A 14,395-nucleotide genomic window follows, 5' to 3' on the forward strand; every position below is an offset into this window, starting at 1 on the left:
ACTTTTTCAGAAGAGTTTCCTGTTAATGAACCTTGTTGCAAGACAAAAGTTCTCCTGCTTCCCACAGCAGGCTAGACCAAAAGAGCAGAGGTGGCCTTGAAGGATGAGGACTAGGAGGGGAAGCCTGTTCTATTTGAATCTTCAAGCAACTGGTAGCACAGGGAGAGAGGAGAGCAGATCCTTGTCCAGTGATGGCTGAGCCAGAAATGTCCTGAGCTAATGCATAACTCGACCCTCTGTTTCCACTTCTTTTAGTCCTTGCTCTTCAAGTTTGCAAAACTACACCTATGTGAGCAGTGCTAGTGTTATCCATTGTCACTCGATATTTGTGGAATGAGCTGCATCTTTTGTCTGTAGGAGACTTGAGGATTTTCAGTTACGTGTGCTTTCAACCCTTCTGCCCTTTGCTAAGCTGGACACATGGTCCAGTTTCATTCTTGTTAGTGTGATTGTGCATTCTGCAGCACTTCTGAGGAGTAAAGCTCCAGGGTTGGAATCCCACTGTAAACAAATCTGGAACAAGAAAGGCCTTCTGCCTTGAGGTTGCATACAATGAATGATGATACTAAGCAGACCAGGCTTTGCAGCTGCACTGATGCTGTAACCAGCAATCCTGCTTGCCTGGATTTGGGATTTTCTGGGGCATGGAGTGCCAGGAGGAGAGAGAAGAGTTGGTCCATCAACACTCCTGTGAATGAAAGGTACTGAGTTCTGGTTGATGAATCTTGTTATTTCAGTAGCTATGTATGGGATAGTACTAAAATCCCTGGACAATTAGTGTGACATCTATGAAGATATGAGTGAAAAGATATCTACATCTATAGATACAGATATATCTACAATATCTATCTATAAGGATACCTACGATGGTACTGCCTTGCTTGGACAAAAAAGAGGAAATATTTTTTCTTTCCACCACACTTCATCAAATAAAGAGATGTTTTTGGGCCATTTCTAGCTGTGTAATGCTCTCCTTGAAGTACTTTACAGCAGCTTTAAGTTGTTGTTCCTGTGTTGTCTCATGGACCTGTTTTAATGTTGATTAATGTATGGTGCACAACAGGAATAAAAACAATCTGAGGATTTTTTTAACAGACCCCCCTCCAATTGATTTATAGTGACCAAATTTCCTCAGTGTGGCATTTTCTTCTCCTTAGGGAGTGACAGTTCATGTCCACTTGTTCATAATATATTCAGCATCTGTCGACACCCTTCCAGTATGAAGCTGAGCAGAGCCATCTTGTCCAAGGCTGGTAACTGAGCTCTGAGACTGCTGTCAAAAATAAAAGCTGCTGAGCTTGAACCAGATCTGGATATTTGAGAACTGCAAACTGTGAAGGACAGAAGTGACTGAGTTGATAACGAACAGCACAGCATGCTTTCCCATGTACCTGTGTTTAAGAATTTAGCAAACAATTGCTGCTGCTTTAGCATATGAAGGAGCCCTCTCTCTTTAAAAAACAGCAAAACAAAAAAGGCAAAAGCACCCTGAGGTGCCTCTCCCACTCTGGCTTCCTTTCCCAAACTCACAAGATACAGATTCTCAGCAGTCCCTGCTGTCTGGTGCTGGTGACAGAACCTCAGCACCCTTGCTGCCCTGTGCTAATGTCAGCCTAGCTGGGCTCTCTCAGCAGCTCTTGGTATCTTCTTCCATGAAAGAAAAAGACACTTGAGAAGTCTGCACAGCTCTGTGTTGAGGACATAGCTGTGATCCTTTGGGAAGAGGGGGCAGCTGGACTCCTCATGTCATTGCCTGCTGTGGGAACATACGTGACTGGTAGCATGGGGACAGCATCTCCTTTCACACTACTGGGAAATTCATACCTGATGTAGGCAGTAAAATGTGGAAGGGCCCTCTTCTCCCCAAATGGTGCAATCAAGAAATGTCATTTGTATTCTGCCTGATACAGGTGTGGTGAATGTCCTTCACCTTGGTCTGTGCTCTTGGGAGAAAACAGTGAAGCATTCTGGATCTGCCCTTTGCAGAGATTAAAGTATTTGCTGCCAGGCCAACCAGGAGGTCTTGACTTAGTCCCTTCATGCTATCTTCCTTCTAAAGATCTCTAAGTTCAGGGTCCATCTAACAGAACAAATCTGCTTGATGCAGATGTGTTCACAGGAGCTGTTGCTGGAAGGAGAGAGCTTGTGCTTGGCAACCTGTTCTTAGATGGAGGAACATCTGGAGACTGGTCATATGACTTAAAAAAACCTGCTAATTTGTTCAGAAATGTCTTTTCACAATTGACCACTGAGACAGGGTTACTTTAGGGTCTTGAATAAAAGAATGCTCCAACACTGTCAGTTTTAAAAATCCTTACAAGCAAATTTTAAACTTTTCCCAGGACAGCTAATGAAAAATGCAGGACATACTACTGTTAAGGGAGCAATTCTATTTGTGTTTTTTTGTTTTCTTTTTTAAAAAAATTACTTCAATTAACACTTTAGATGGAATAACGAGCTTGGGGTGGAGCTTTTAAATATATCTCTGATTTTGGGGAGCTCTTGTGGTTTTGGTTTTAAGTTTGTACTTTTTTTGTTTGTTTTGTTGCTTTTTTTCTTTAGAACTCAACTGGAGCCATTCAAGAGAAATGTGAACAATTTTTTCCCACTGAAAGTGCTTATCTGAAGTAAAAGCAAGGGAGTGCATATACAGCTTGCCCATTTCTTCAATGAGCTGCTTATTTGCAGGCTTTTTGCCAAAGCTGATGCCACAAAAAATTGACTGAGCCCCTTGGCTTTGTGTACACTTGAATGTCATCTTTATCTTTTTCCTTAATGAGTCTGTATGAAGCTAGAGTCAGCACAGATTAGGGGTACAGAACTTACTGTGCCTTTTGGTTTAGAGTTCTGCCCTGCACAAGTCCCCCTGCTGTGTTCTGGGAAGTCAAGGCTCAACCCATCCCACTGTAGCTCAGTTCTGTGGGAAGTAGCAGTGAGCCTTGCAATAATGCAAAGGACTATGAATGTTTTTTAAAGCATTGCACCGTTAGAGACAGTGTTAGCAGATAGCCAAGGCTTCCCAGAGTGGGAGTGGCATTAAGGCAGGGAAATGTCAAAGCCCATTTTAGATAAGTGATTTGATCACAGCCTGGAGGTTGAAGCCAAAGTGTTTGGTACCTGCTTCATGAAAAACTGAGTATTGTTAGTAGCGTGGGAATGGCCTGGGAGAAACTGTTATAGGTTCTACTCCAAAAACTAAGATGCTTTTAATGTGAGTCCTCAGGGATGTTGGTCTTGCTGAGACAGAGAGTGGGGTCAGCAGGTGATATTGCAGCTTCTGGGAGCAGTAGAAAGAGAAGAAGAGGTAAGCAGGGAAATGAAAATTATCCTGGCCTTTTTCCTAGGGCAGAAGATTAACTGGATTCTAGCCCCATGTCCACGAGGGCTTTTTATCTTTGGCCCAGGGTTCTACCTATGGGTGTAGCAATTTTGACCAGCTGGGCAGGTCAGGAGTTCTCCAACAACAGCATGAAGGACAATGTCTTGAGCTCCAGGTGCAGGAACGGCCTGAGATCCACTAAACCTACGGAAGTAGTTGTGGGAAGAATGTCCAAAAACTGGGGTTAGACCTGATTCTTCTCATTTTGGTCACATATGGTCTTGGGACACTCAGCGTCCTGTGTATTTTAAGATGCTGACTTCAGCCTGGTGAAACTTGTTGCTGTGAACTTTCTCTTTCCCCCTGTTATGGGGAAGCAAGTTTTCCAGGAAATAATTCTGAGTGAGAAAACTGGAACTTGATTTTTTTTTTTCCCTCTATTGACTACAGAGTGAGAGAGGAGTGAAGCATGAAAGGCATTGCAATTTGACCACACTGAGTCATGTTAAACTTGAGAGGTGTGTCCTGAAGGTGCAGGTCATGGTGAGGCTGCTGTTCAACAGCTGTCAGAGGCAAATACTTGAGATGAGCCTTCAAGGCAGTGCAGCATGACTGGCTCCTACAGAAATTTTTTAATATAGTGCTGTTTAGGGAAGATGATGGTTCTTTGACACATACATGCTGTTTCTTTGGCTATGCATGTTATTAGTATCTAGTCACACACTTTGTGTCGTATGGAGAAAGGAATGAGATCTTTTTGATCTATTTGTTTGGAGATGAAGTGATTGACCTTGGTTGAAGCTGTCATCTTCTGGATTTGGGAAAGAATAGCTTTGGAGGGGCCTTACATGGTCTGACCCATTTGTAAAGTGGAATCAATCATTAAATCACACTTGAGATGCTTGTCTTAAAGTCTTTAATTAGCAAAGGACGTTCATGCAATCTATCCTAATGATGTAAATTCCTCACTGGTAACCTTTTTTTGGGGGATGTGAACAGAAAATTGACTTTTTAGTCATTTCTGTTTTACAATATGGCTCTAAGCATGCAAATTCTCACATAGTTTAACTATAGGGGCACCTGTGAAAATCAAACTCAGTGTGCCTTGAGCTGAACACTGAAAGCTGGTCATCTCATCTCTCTGTTCCTCTTTCCCATTTGCTAGCTGGAAATGCCAGAGATAAACTTGGTGACTCTGTGACATGCTGACCAAACACTCCTCCTTAGAGCTAGATGAGTGTGACATTAGACGTGGGTTTTCCAGGTCATTCAGGAAGCTGCTAACAAAATGCAGTATTGGACCCTCATTTCCCAGCACTTAGCTCTGTAGCAGAGGCAATATCCTGTCTTTGTGGGATCTATTGAACCTTGTTAGCAAGTAAGAAGCAAACAAGAACTGCTCTGTCTGTGCCAAGTTTGACGCTGCCCTTTCCCATCTTCTGGTGATCCAAGGGCCTTGGTGATTGCTCAGCTATGGGAATAATTTCCTCAATTTAAAATTAAGCATTAATATGTTAGGAGTTTCTTCCTCTCCACCCCCTTCTTCTTTTGTCCAGTTGTTTGAAAGAAAGACTTAATTGTGTCAGGCTTGCATGAGGAAAGCCAGGCTGTCCCCAAAACCAGCCTGGAGTCAGGCGTGGAGGGCAGGAGGACATGCCCTTCTCCTGGGGAGGGCTGGAGGGGGAGCAGATTCCCACTGCTGCTCATGCTTTTCTCCCCAGATCTGAATGCAATAACCAAAGTATTCCATGAGCACAAGTCTACTTCAGTGAACAAGTCACATTGTATCTGGGCACGGAAGAAATGAGGCTTAAAAAAGCTTAGGAAACTTCCTGTGTTTGTACCTTATTAAGTTACATGGCTTTGTGCTTTCCATCTGACTTGGACACTATTTTCTTCTCCTCCTGTTCTGAGTAGAATGTCTTCCATGGGATAACAGGCAGCGGCCTGAGATCAAAGGTCTATTTGTTCTGTTGCTGGTTGACCCATTGACACATGCCAATTTATTGCAATTCAAAATTAGTCACAGTAGTTACTGGCTCAGTGCCCATTTGGTACTTGGAGATTATGCACTGGAGTTGGCAGACACAGCAACAGTCAGAGGTGTTGTTGATAAGGGGTGGGGAGGTCAGGAGATGGAGTGATTTAGGGGCAATGGGCCCATGTCAATAAGTGCAGCCCCTCTCTGATACTGTGGGGGGACTAAGATGTGGACTTGTAGGGCTGAAGTTCCCTGGCTGTGGGCTTGATGACTTCCCCTTCATCAGGGCTGGACCACTCTTAATTCAGATGTTTCAGAGCCAGATTTAGCTTTGTTTGAGATCCACAAAATAAATGCATTTATTTTAATGCCTTCCTGCTCATCACTTGCATTCTCTAAACTGGTATTTGGCCTGGGTGACCCATATGCCATGCAAAGTAGACTTTTACTAGGTTATTGGCTCACATAATGAGTCTACTTGGGGTTTGTTGAGAATATTTGGGGTTTCAGGGCTTGTGTTGTGTTGTGGCATTGATATTTCAAAAGGGAGTGAGGGAGAGCGCTGATTGAGGACTGTGGCTGCATTAAGCAGCTGGCATATATTTCTTTATTAGAAAGCATAAATGTGGTTGCAGTTGCTTTTTTGAGCAAAGCAGAACTGCATTTTAGTTGGTCTGATACTGTTGCTTGGTGCTGACAGCTGCTGCACTGCCAGCAAGTGTTTGTCCTTACTGGGGATTGCTGCTCTATATCAGAATTTCGTGATCACAGGGCTGATGTCCAGATATCCATTCCCTTCCCACCCAGTGCTTGAAGCAGAGCACTGGATACCCTGTGCTAATCAATGTGGCACTTGCCCTTCAGGAATGTTTGCACCTGTACAGAAAAAACTGCAGCCACATGAGCTGCTTTCTTTTGAGTTGTACAAAGTTGTGGTATTTAGGTAATGATCAGTCATTGTGTGAATCTAATGGTCTTAGGGGAGAACCTGCAACTTGGATAGCCCAAAGCAAATGTTCAAATCTGGTAGGAACAGCTGCTGTTTTCAAAGGCTATTTCATGCCTTGACTTCTCCGACAATTGCTAGCAAACACCACATCTCTGGTATGAGGGTTTTCATATTTTCCTTTCACTTCTTCTGTGTTACTTCTCAAAGTGTAGCAATTCTGAGTTTACTGCAGATGGTTCTGTCCACAACAGCAGATCACAAACACATGTGTGATATGAGAGGAATGTGATTATTTACTGATTTTTTTTAATAGCATCTTGCCTTCTAGGTTCTTAAACTACTTTTAAAACTTCAGTTGAACTCTTGAGTTTCCTTGGTTTGTTTGTTGCTTTTATTCAAATGCAGGAAAAACTGAGGGTCCATGGGTGGGATTTGGCTCTCTTTGGAGATTCTACAGTAGCTGGTCTGTGCCTGTTGATCTTAGTTTATGCAGAGCATTTGCCGGTCCTAGCTATAATTATTAGAAGAGACATGGTTTCTGAGAAACACTGGAAAAGTGTTTGGCCTCAGTGAAAAACACTGAGGCAAAAAACACTGGCTGGGATGACAGCCCCACCTGTCATAGTAAATCAATAAATCATAGTAAATTGTAAATCAAGATTGAAACCCATAGCATCACTAGAGCCTCTTCTGAAATGTGTTTCACAAGGTGTTCTGTGGGATTCAGACAAAGTATTCCCTCCTTCACCCTATCTTGCAACATCTTGAAATGGTCCCTATCCTTATGCAGGGCCAGGACTCCTGAGGTCAAGGGCAGACCAAGGAGCCAAGCTATGGTTGCTGCTTAATCTCTTAAATGCCAGATCCATGCCTGCTTCTGGTGTGGTTTGCGCCAGACAGCAGCTGACACATCACACCATCTCTGATCCGCCCGAGATCTGGGAGCTGCGGTGGAGTCCTGTCTCCTACCCTGGTAAATCTGCTCCATTAATAGCTATCAAAGACCCTGAAGTTTCCATCCCAACTTTATCTGGCTTTGCAGTGAGCTGGAGGATTAAAACCTGTGGCAGGGGAAGGGAGGGAGCGGCCGCGGCTCACCCGGAATAGCCTGACCTATGACGGCAGTGCCAGCCTGGGGAGGGGAGTTGTCCTGTGAGCTCACGGGTTATTAGCAGTGAGCACAGACATGTCTGCAGTCAGCAGCACGCCCTGGGCCAGCTGCTCCATCCCTGCCTGGTTCAGGGAGTCCAGGGGGATTTGTTAGTGTGATTTGCCAGCACAGCTCTTTGATGGGGGAGCTGGGAGTAGGCTGGAGGGCCAGCATTGAGGAGCCGTCCTCTGTGCTGCTCAGATGACTTGGGGTCTGACCTCTGGGCTGTTTGTGCAGGGCAGATCTGGCTATGAGGGAGAGCATTATGAGGAGATAACCACTGTCCTGCTGCAGCCCAGGGCTGTTGCCTCTCTGCTGCATCATAGCAGGCAAAAAAGAGATCATTGTATGGCTGGGGCTTGCCCACAGGGCCAGCAGACACAGGGCACAAGCCTTCATCCACCACATGGGGAGTAGTGTAGGAAGCAAGAAAAGGGGGGCTTTTTGTGTGGCCAGGATTCACTTCTCACAGGCTCTCTTGTACCTGATTTTCTTTTCCTTGCTTTATTTCTCTGCAGGCATCCCCAAGTCATCTGTTTCACCCATACCTTGTCACCACTGTGGAATCACACAGGGTTTCTTCTCCCTTCCTCTGTCCTCATTCAGAGCTGCTCCTCACCTGAGCTTTCCTGTTACAGCAGGAGCTTTTTCCTTCGAGATAGGCTGGGAGTCAGAGCTCTTTGCAGTGCCCAGTGTTTTACAGAAGTTGAGCAGAGCACCTCAGCACAGTGGAACAAGATTTTCCCAGCTGGTCAGATGATCCCAGACTAAGTGTGCATGTTCCCCAAGGGGCAGTAGAATTGGAAATTAACTCCTTGGATATGATGGATAGGCATGTGGCTCCATAATGAATAGTCTGTGAGTGCTGCTCAGTGTTTTACATCAGGAAGCACTGAGGCTGTTCTGAGTCTTTGACCCTGGTGACATACTCCAGATTCCTCCCAGTTAAATGCTCTCCTTCCCTCCCCTCCAGGCCTGAAAGCATCACATCTTTTGAATAGCCAGACAGATGCATTGCCCTGTAAAAATCTCCTTTGTATCTCCAGTAATTCTATTGATCTGCACTTTGAGGGAGAATGTAATTCTTCTTTGGAATTTACAGCTTGCATACTTTATTGCTATCAGTGATGGGTGCTATTGGTGTGCCTGCTCCTTGGACACCTAGAAAGTCACCCAGCAGGTGGGAAACCCCTGCTCCATAGATCTGACAGCCTAGGGGAGTGCAGCTGAACAATATCTGGAGGAGGTTGCCCATACCACTTGATGAGAAAGATGAGGCCATACTGAATCCTTGTCTCCTGCTGGCATGGCAGAGGAATGTGTAACCTCAGCAGCAGTGCTGTTATGGGATGTGCTCCCCTTTGCTGGAGTGGGTGGGCACAGGAGGCACCAATGTCTGGTGTACAGGACTCTGCCAGTACAAACAACATTGCTGCTTCTCTCTCCAGCAAGCTCCTATGTGCCAAGGGTTTGTGAGGAAGAAGGGAATATTTGTGCTGTGTCCTGCTGTGTAGACAGATTTACCAAGCACGTTAGGCACTTGTGGCTGCAGTGTTTGTTGCTGGCATTTGAGCTGTAGAAAGTTGTACTCAAAATTCTGGTGGTCCTTGATTCAGGTCTGGGTGACAAAGGGGACACTCTTTGTCTGTGTGTCCTTTTCCCTCCTTTTGCTGACACTGGAATACCTCAGCAGTTTCTGGAGGTGAAGAGAAGCTGTTGAACAGAGGGAGGATGAAAAACAGTGATTCCCTCCTAACATTTAATCCCAGCTGATATAAGGGGATTTAAGAGCTGGATGCTGAATGACTGCACTGATATATCAGATCTTTTCACTACAGTCAATTACTGTGGTCAGGGGTGAGATGGGAATATCCATTCATGTATTGGGGAGAGAGAAACTGAGCTTAGCCAAATAGGCATAACAGGTGTTCTCCACCTCAACAGTATAAAGAACATGAGAATGGGCCAGTGGGTGCATGGGCAATTGGACTAAATTATTATTGTAGGTTACCTCACATTGAAAATATTCTATTCTACATCCTGTTGCATGATCCTTTTCAATTCCATTTTGGGGACTAATCATGAAAGACTGACCCCTGCCTTGCAGGGATAAAATTCTCTCTGTGTTCTCTGAGAAGATCCATGGGTCGCAAAGGCAGCTGGAGGAAACTGGTTTGGGTGACTGTCATGGCTCTCTGGCAGTCCCTCAGTCTGGGAACAGTTACTAATGGTCTGCATGAAGACCTGGTGTCAGTAACAGGGACCTGCTTTTTTTGTCTAAATCCCCTTTTCCCCAAAAGGGGCTGAATTTACAGCTGGGGTCTGTAGGTAAAGGGCTGTTCTGCTGTGCTCAGCAGAGCAAGGGGGACTCCAGCTTTCTGCCTCTCGGCACTTGTGCCCTTTCCAGACAGGGCTGCCTCTCTTGTTGAGGTGTCCCCCCTCACCTCCCTTTCTAGCTCACCTGTGGCTCACCAAAACCTCCTGTGGCTGAGGGCTGGGTGGGCTTTCTTTTCTGTGGTTTCACTGTCCCTGTGAGACAAGGCTTCTTTTTTTTTTTTTTTTTTTTTTTTTTTTTTTTTATGGCTAGGTTTTAGTTTTGATTCAGAGAGGTGATATAATCAGCCTTAACCAATTACAGGGTATATCCCAGTCTCCCTGCAGCTGGAGTTGCTTGGGGCATGGCAAACAGCTGCTGCCCTCCTTCACAGGTTTGCCCAGACCTCTTGTGATGAATGTACCTGCCAGCCCAGAACATGAAATGCTGTTTTGTTCTAACCTGGGATCAATCCACTTAGCTGCACGGAGAGGGAGCTAAGAGAGAAGGCTGATAAGAGAAGTAGTCTGATAAGGATTTTTATACAGGCTGTGGGGAGCTGTGCTGTGCAGGGAGGTGGCTGCTGACACTCTCAGAAGTGACACTTGGCCTGAGTGTCACACAGATTAATGGTGTAAGGTCCCCAGTGGCTCTCAGCAGCCAGCTCTTGCCAAGCATGTGCAGAGTGAGAAAAGGTGGAAAGAAGGTGGAACTTTCATTGCTCCAGCCACCCTCCCTCCCTGAGATCCCTGCACAGCTCTCTGTTTGAGGCCAATCCAGCTGTTCTGCGAGCAGAACCCCACCCTGTCTGGACTAGACACTAGTGTTAAATCAGGAAAAATGTAACTGCACAACACAAGGCATATTAGTGATGTGGTTTGTGTCTTGCTGGTTCAGGAGATAACTGGTTTGCTGTTGCCTTGTCTGCAAAAAACATTAGATCAGTGCAAGACAATCCTTAGCCATGCGCTTCAATACAGCAGAATGTAAGGGGTCTGAGTTCTTCCTTACTCATCTGTAAATCTGTTTTCAAACTATAACTGTGTGGAAAAATATTCTGAAAACCTTGAGCACAAGAATAAGGGTGACTTTTTAACTTTGGCCTCAGGACCAAAAACGTGCAATTGTTTCTTTCTATGCTTTTCTGTATCTGTGTTTAAAGTCTCCTTTCTCCTCTCTCTCTGCAGGTCCTTCAGAAGCTTGGTAAAGCAGATGAAACAAAAGATGAGCAGTTTGAACAGTGTGTGCAAAACTTCAACAAACAGCTGGTAAGATAATTGTCAGTATGTAATTGCACCCTGGGATTCAGTATTAGCCTCCAGTCATCTGCTGCAATGTAATTAAAGGCCATTAAATTAAACCATGACATAGGCCTATTCAAGTGACCCATAACTCATAACTCCTCACTTAGAAGAAATGACATTGTGAACTTCCAGGGTCCCTTTCATGAGAGCATCATAGAGCATGCTGAGGTGAAAGGGGCCCATCAGGATCCTAAGTCCAACTCCTGACCCTCTGCAGGGCACCCCAAGAGTCGCACCATGTGCCAAGAGCATTGTCCAAATGCTGAGCTGTCAGGCTTGGTGCTGTGAACACTTCCCTGAGGAGCCTGTCCCAGTGCCCAGCCCCCCTCAGGGTGAAAAACTTTTTCTTGATACCCAGCCTAAATCTCCCCTCCTCAGCTTCATCCTGTTTCCTCAGTCCTGTCACTGGTTGCGAGAGTGAAGAGATCAGTAAAAATAATGCTTGTTCTAGAACCAATTTTAGAAAAAGAAACAACTGAAGCAGAACGCTTTCTTCAGTTAGCAGCTGCTTTGTAATGTAATTTTTGCTGCTCTGCTGGAAGCAGAGATATAAGAGCAACATTGTGTCCCTGAACAAGGGATAGGTTGGGAAACAGATTAGAAATAAAAAAATAAAATGGAACAAGGCAGTTTCAGTTTCCTAAGCACAGTGTAGGGCAGAAGAGACAAAGAAAGCAAATGGTGAAAAGGGAAACATCCTTCCATGGCTAAGATCTAAATCTGACTTCCCCATAGTTGCACAATCACTGTGTCAGGCCTGAGTCATTATTCTTCTGCGTGTCTGCCTCATCCCCAATATTTTAGGGCACAGAAATATTTTAACAGTGTAGCAATTTTCCCCACCCTCCTACTTCCACAGCAGTAGGCTTCAATCTTCAACTGGGTGTGTTTTGTTTTATTTTTAATCTAGAGACTTCAGCCTCCCAGCAGGGAAAACAGCAGTTACCTTGTGGATTTTGCTGGTGCTTGTTGATAGGGGAAGCATTGCTTCTGTTTTGTGGCAGGAAATGTGTGCCACAGCATAGCTCAGGTGGTGCTGAATAAATGTTACTCTTTTGTGGCTTGACACATTTAGGACCTTTTTCCAGAGCTGTTAGTGGCAGCTGCATCGTGTCTGTTGAGACTCAGCAGATGTGGTTGTGTCGCAAAACCAGCTGAGCAGGGATTTGCCACAGCTGAATGTAATGAAAATCCTTCAGTCTGGCTTTGACTTATGTGTAACCAGAGCTGATTGCAGATTCCTGGACACCAATGCTCCTTCTCCTGGCAGCAATAGCAGCTATTGCTCCAGAAGTTCATGCAGCATGTCTGTAGCATGTCCAGCAATGATACTCTTGTACACAGCAGAATACATTTTAACTGCTTTCTGACAACATGACATTACCAGATCTGACTTTTTTGGTATAATTTTTAAGCAATTAAGAAATAACCTTCGTAAATGAGAAATACAAAAGACCTCAAATCCACATTTCTAGCTGTGACTCTCTGGGGTGGCTTTTTCAATTTCCAAAGCCATTGGTTCCAGTGGTGCAGTGAGGAGCCTGTTGAAGAAGCACTGCTTCTTGTATCCCTTACATCTGAATTCTTTCTCCTGTTTTGTGGGGCAGACCATGAACTAAATTGCCCAAATAATTAATCAAAGAAGCTGGAGGCTGCTCTGCATTTGCTGCTTGAGGTCTGTTGGTTTTGCTTAGGCCTTCAGTTTACCTATTACTAAAATAAATGCAGACAATGCCTGTTTTACAGGGCAAACCATGAGTGTGAGTTAGCTGGATTCTTAGGCTATCCAGAGCTGAGGGCTAGGGGAATAAAAAAATCGGCTTTATATACATATATACACACTTCTTTATATTTTTATATGTATAAAGTGTGTGTGGAATAGTTACCCTTAAGATTTCTATGACCTTTCATTACAAACTCTGCTCCAGTGGGGGATGGAGGTCTGGAGGAAAGCTGACCTTTTGCTGCAGGCTGGTGACAGGACAGCGCTGCTCTCTTGTGGAACTGGCTGGGGTGTGAGCAGGCAGTGACCTTGTTCACTGGCTGCTTAGGGGCTCCTCTGACTCTAATGACTGTGCTGGACCACTTTGACACATGTTTCTGTGTGTGGTTTGTTGAGGAATGGAGTGCAGGTCCAAAAAATCATTTTCAACCAAGGTATTTGTGGTTCTCTCAAATAGTGGTTGAGGGTATTGCACTTCCTGACTCTCTGTCCATCAGGTTCATATAAGAGCACCACTCTGAGGTCCCTGAATGGTATGAACATTTTGGCTCAGATGGATTTGCTTTGTGGCAAAAGAGCTGGACACAGCTGTGCAAGTGCAGGGCTTGCCTGTGTCTCCTGAAGGCTTGACAAGCAGCAGAACTGCCCCTCACTACTCCCTCATGGAGGTTCTTTGGCTATTAACCTTCCCAAATGGCCATTTGAAGGTTCCCTTCTCCTTCCCTTTCCCAGGGTCACTTGTGTTCAGTCACTGGCACAAGGATCTGTCCCAAATGCTGACCTGGGAGCAAGAGTCCTGCTATAAAGGTGCAAGTTGGCCCCTTCCTGAGGTGTGCCAGGCTTTGGCTTCTCTTGCCCTGAGCTGAAGTACTCACTGGAGGGACAGTGTGAGGCTGGTGGCAGCTCTTACACCTGCCACTGGGTGTGTTTCTGCCTGGCAGAGCAGCTGGGTTTTGATACCCTTCATGAGCTGCCCCTTGTGTGGAAGTTCTGGGCTGGTTTACAGCCTTGCACACCGAGCACACGAGAGGGAAGCAGCTGCTGGCACAGGCTGCACCCACCTCTGCCTGCACCACGCTGTGTTGGGTGCAGCCCCTGCTGCAGGGCAGGCACTGGGGACCTTTGCTGTCAGTAGCTCAGAGAGAGGGTTTCTTCCCTGACAAGAACCCTTCACACCCAGCAGTTTCCATTTCGGCCCTATGTGGCAAAACAAGCTTAACAGCCTCCCTGTGGTACCCCAGAGGGGAGCTTCCCTCCCAGAGTTCATGCTCTGTCCTAACAGTTCTGAAGTTTTACTGAGGGGGAGCTTACCTGGAGCTGTTGTTTCAGTGCTTCCCCTCCCTGTAATTACACAGTCTGCTCTTCCAGCCCTACATTAATCTAATCTGGAACAGGGCATTGCCTCCTGCCCCCTCAGATGGCAAATGTGCATTGAGTGCACAGCTGAGTTTTAAACATCAGCAAGAGCTGACTGAGAGCACTCCAGCTGCAGGATGCAGCAGCACTGGTGAGGATGCCTGGAGAGCACAGAAGGCTGGTTCTGCATTGCTGCAATTGCATACTCCAGTTTTCAGCCCTGCCTTGTAGGTTTTTCAGGTGATCTATCTAAAAATGTTGACTAGGCATTTAATTGTGGTGCTGGTTTCCTGCTCAGA

General features: G+C 45.5%; 1 protein-coding gene across 4 annotated transcripts in view; it reads left to right on the plus strand.

Moving 5' to 3' along the window:
- Nucleotides 1–14,395, plus strand: part of BIN1 (bridging integrator 1) — a 90,416-nt gene that overhangs the window by 26,246 nt on the left and 49,775 nt on the right. For all 4 annotated transcript variants that reach the window (XM_066553907.1, XM_066553909.1, XM_066553908.1 and 1 more), the window contains exon 2: nucleotides 10,901–10,981. In XM_066553907.1, coding sequence (XP_066410004.1) covers nucleotides 10,901–10,981 — 81 coding nt within the window. The remainder of the gene's footprint in view (nucleotides 1–10,900; nucleotides 10,982–14,395) is intronic.

Source organism: Molothrus aeneus, chromosome 7 (genome assembly GCF_037042795.1).
Source record: "Molothrus aeneus isolate 106 chromosome 7, BPBGC_Maene_1.0, whole genome shotgun sequence".
In the NCBI taxonomy this organism is placed as follows: Eukaryota; Metazoa; Chordata; class Aves; order Passeriformes; family Icteridae; genus Molothrus; species Molothrus aeneus.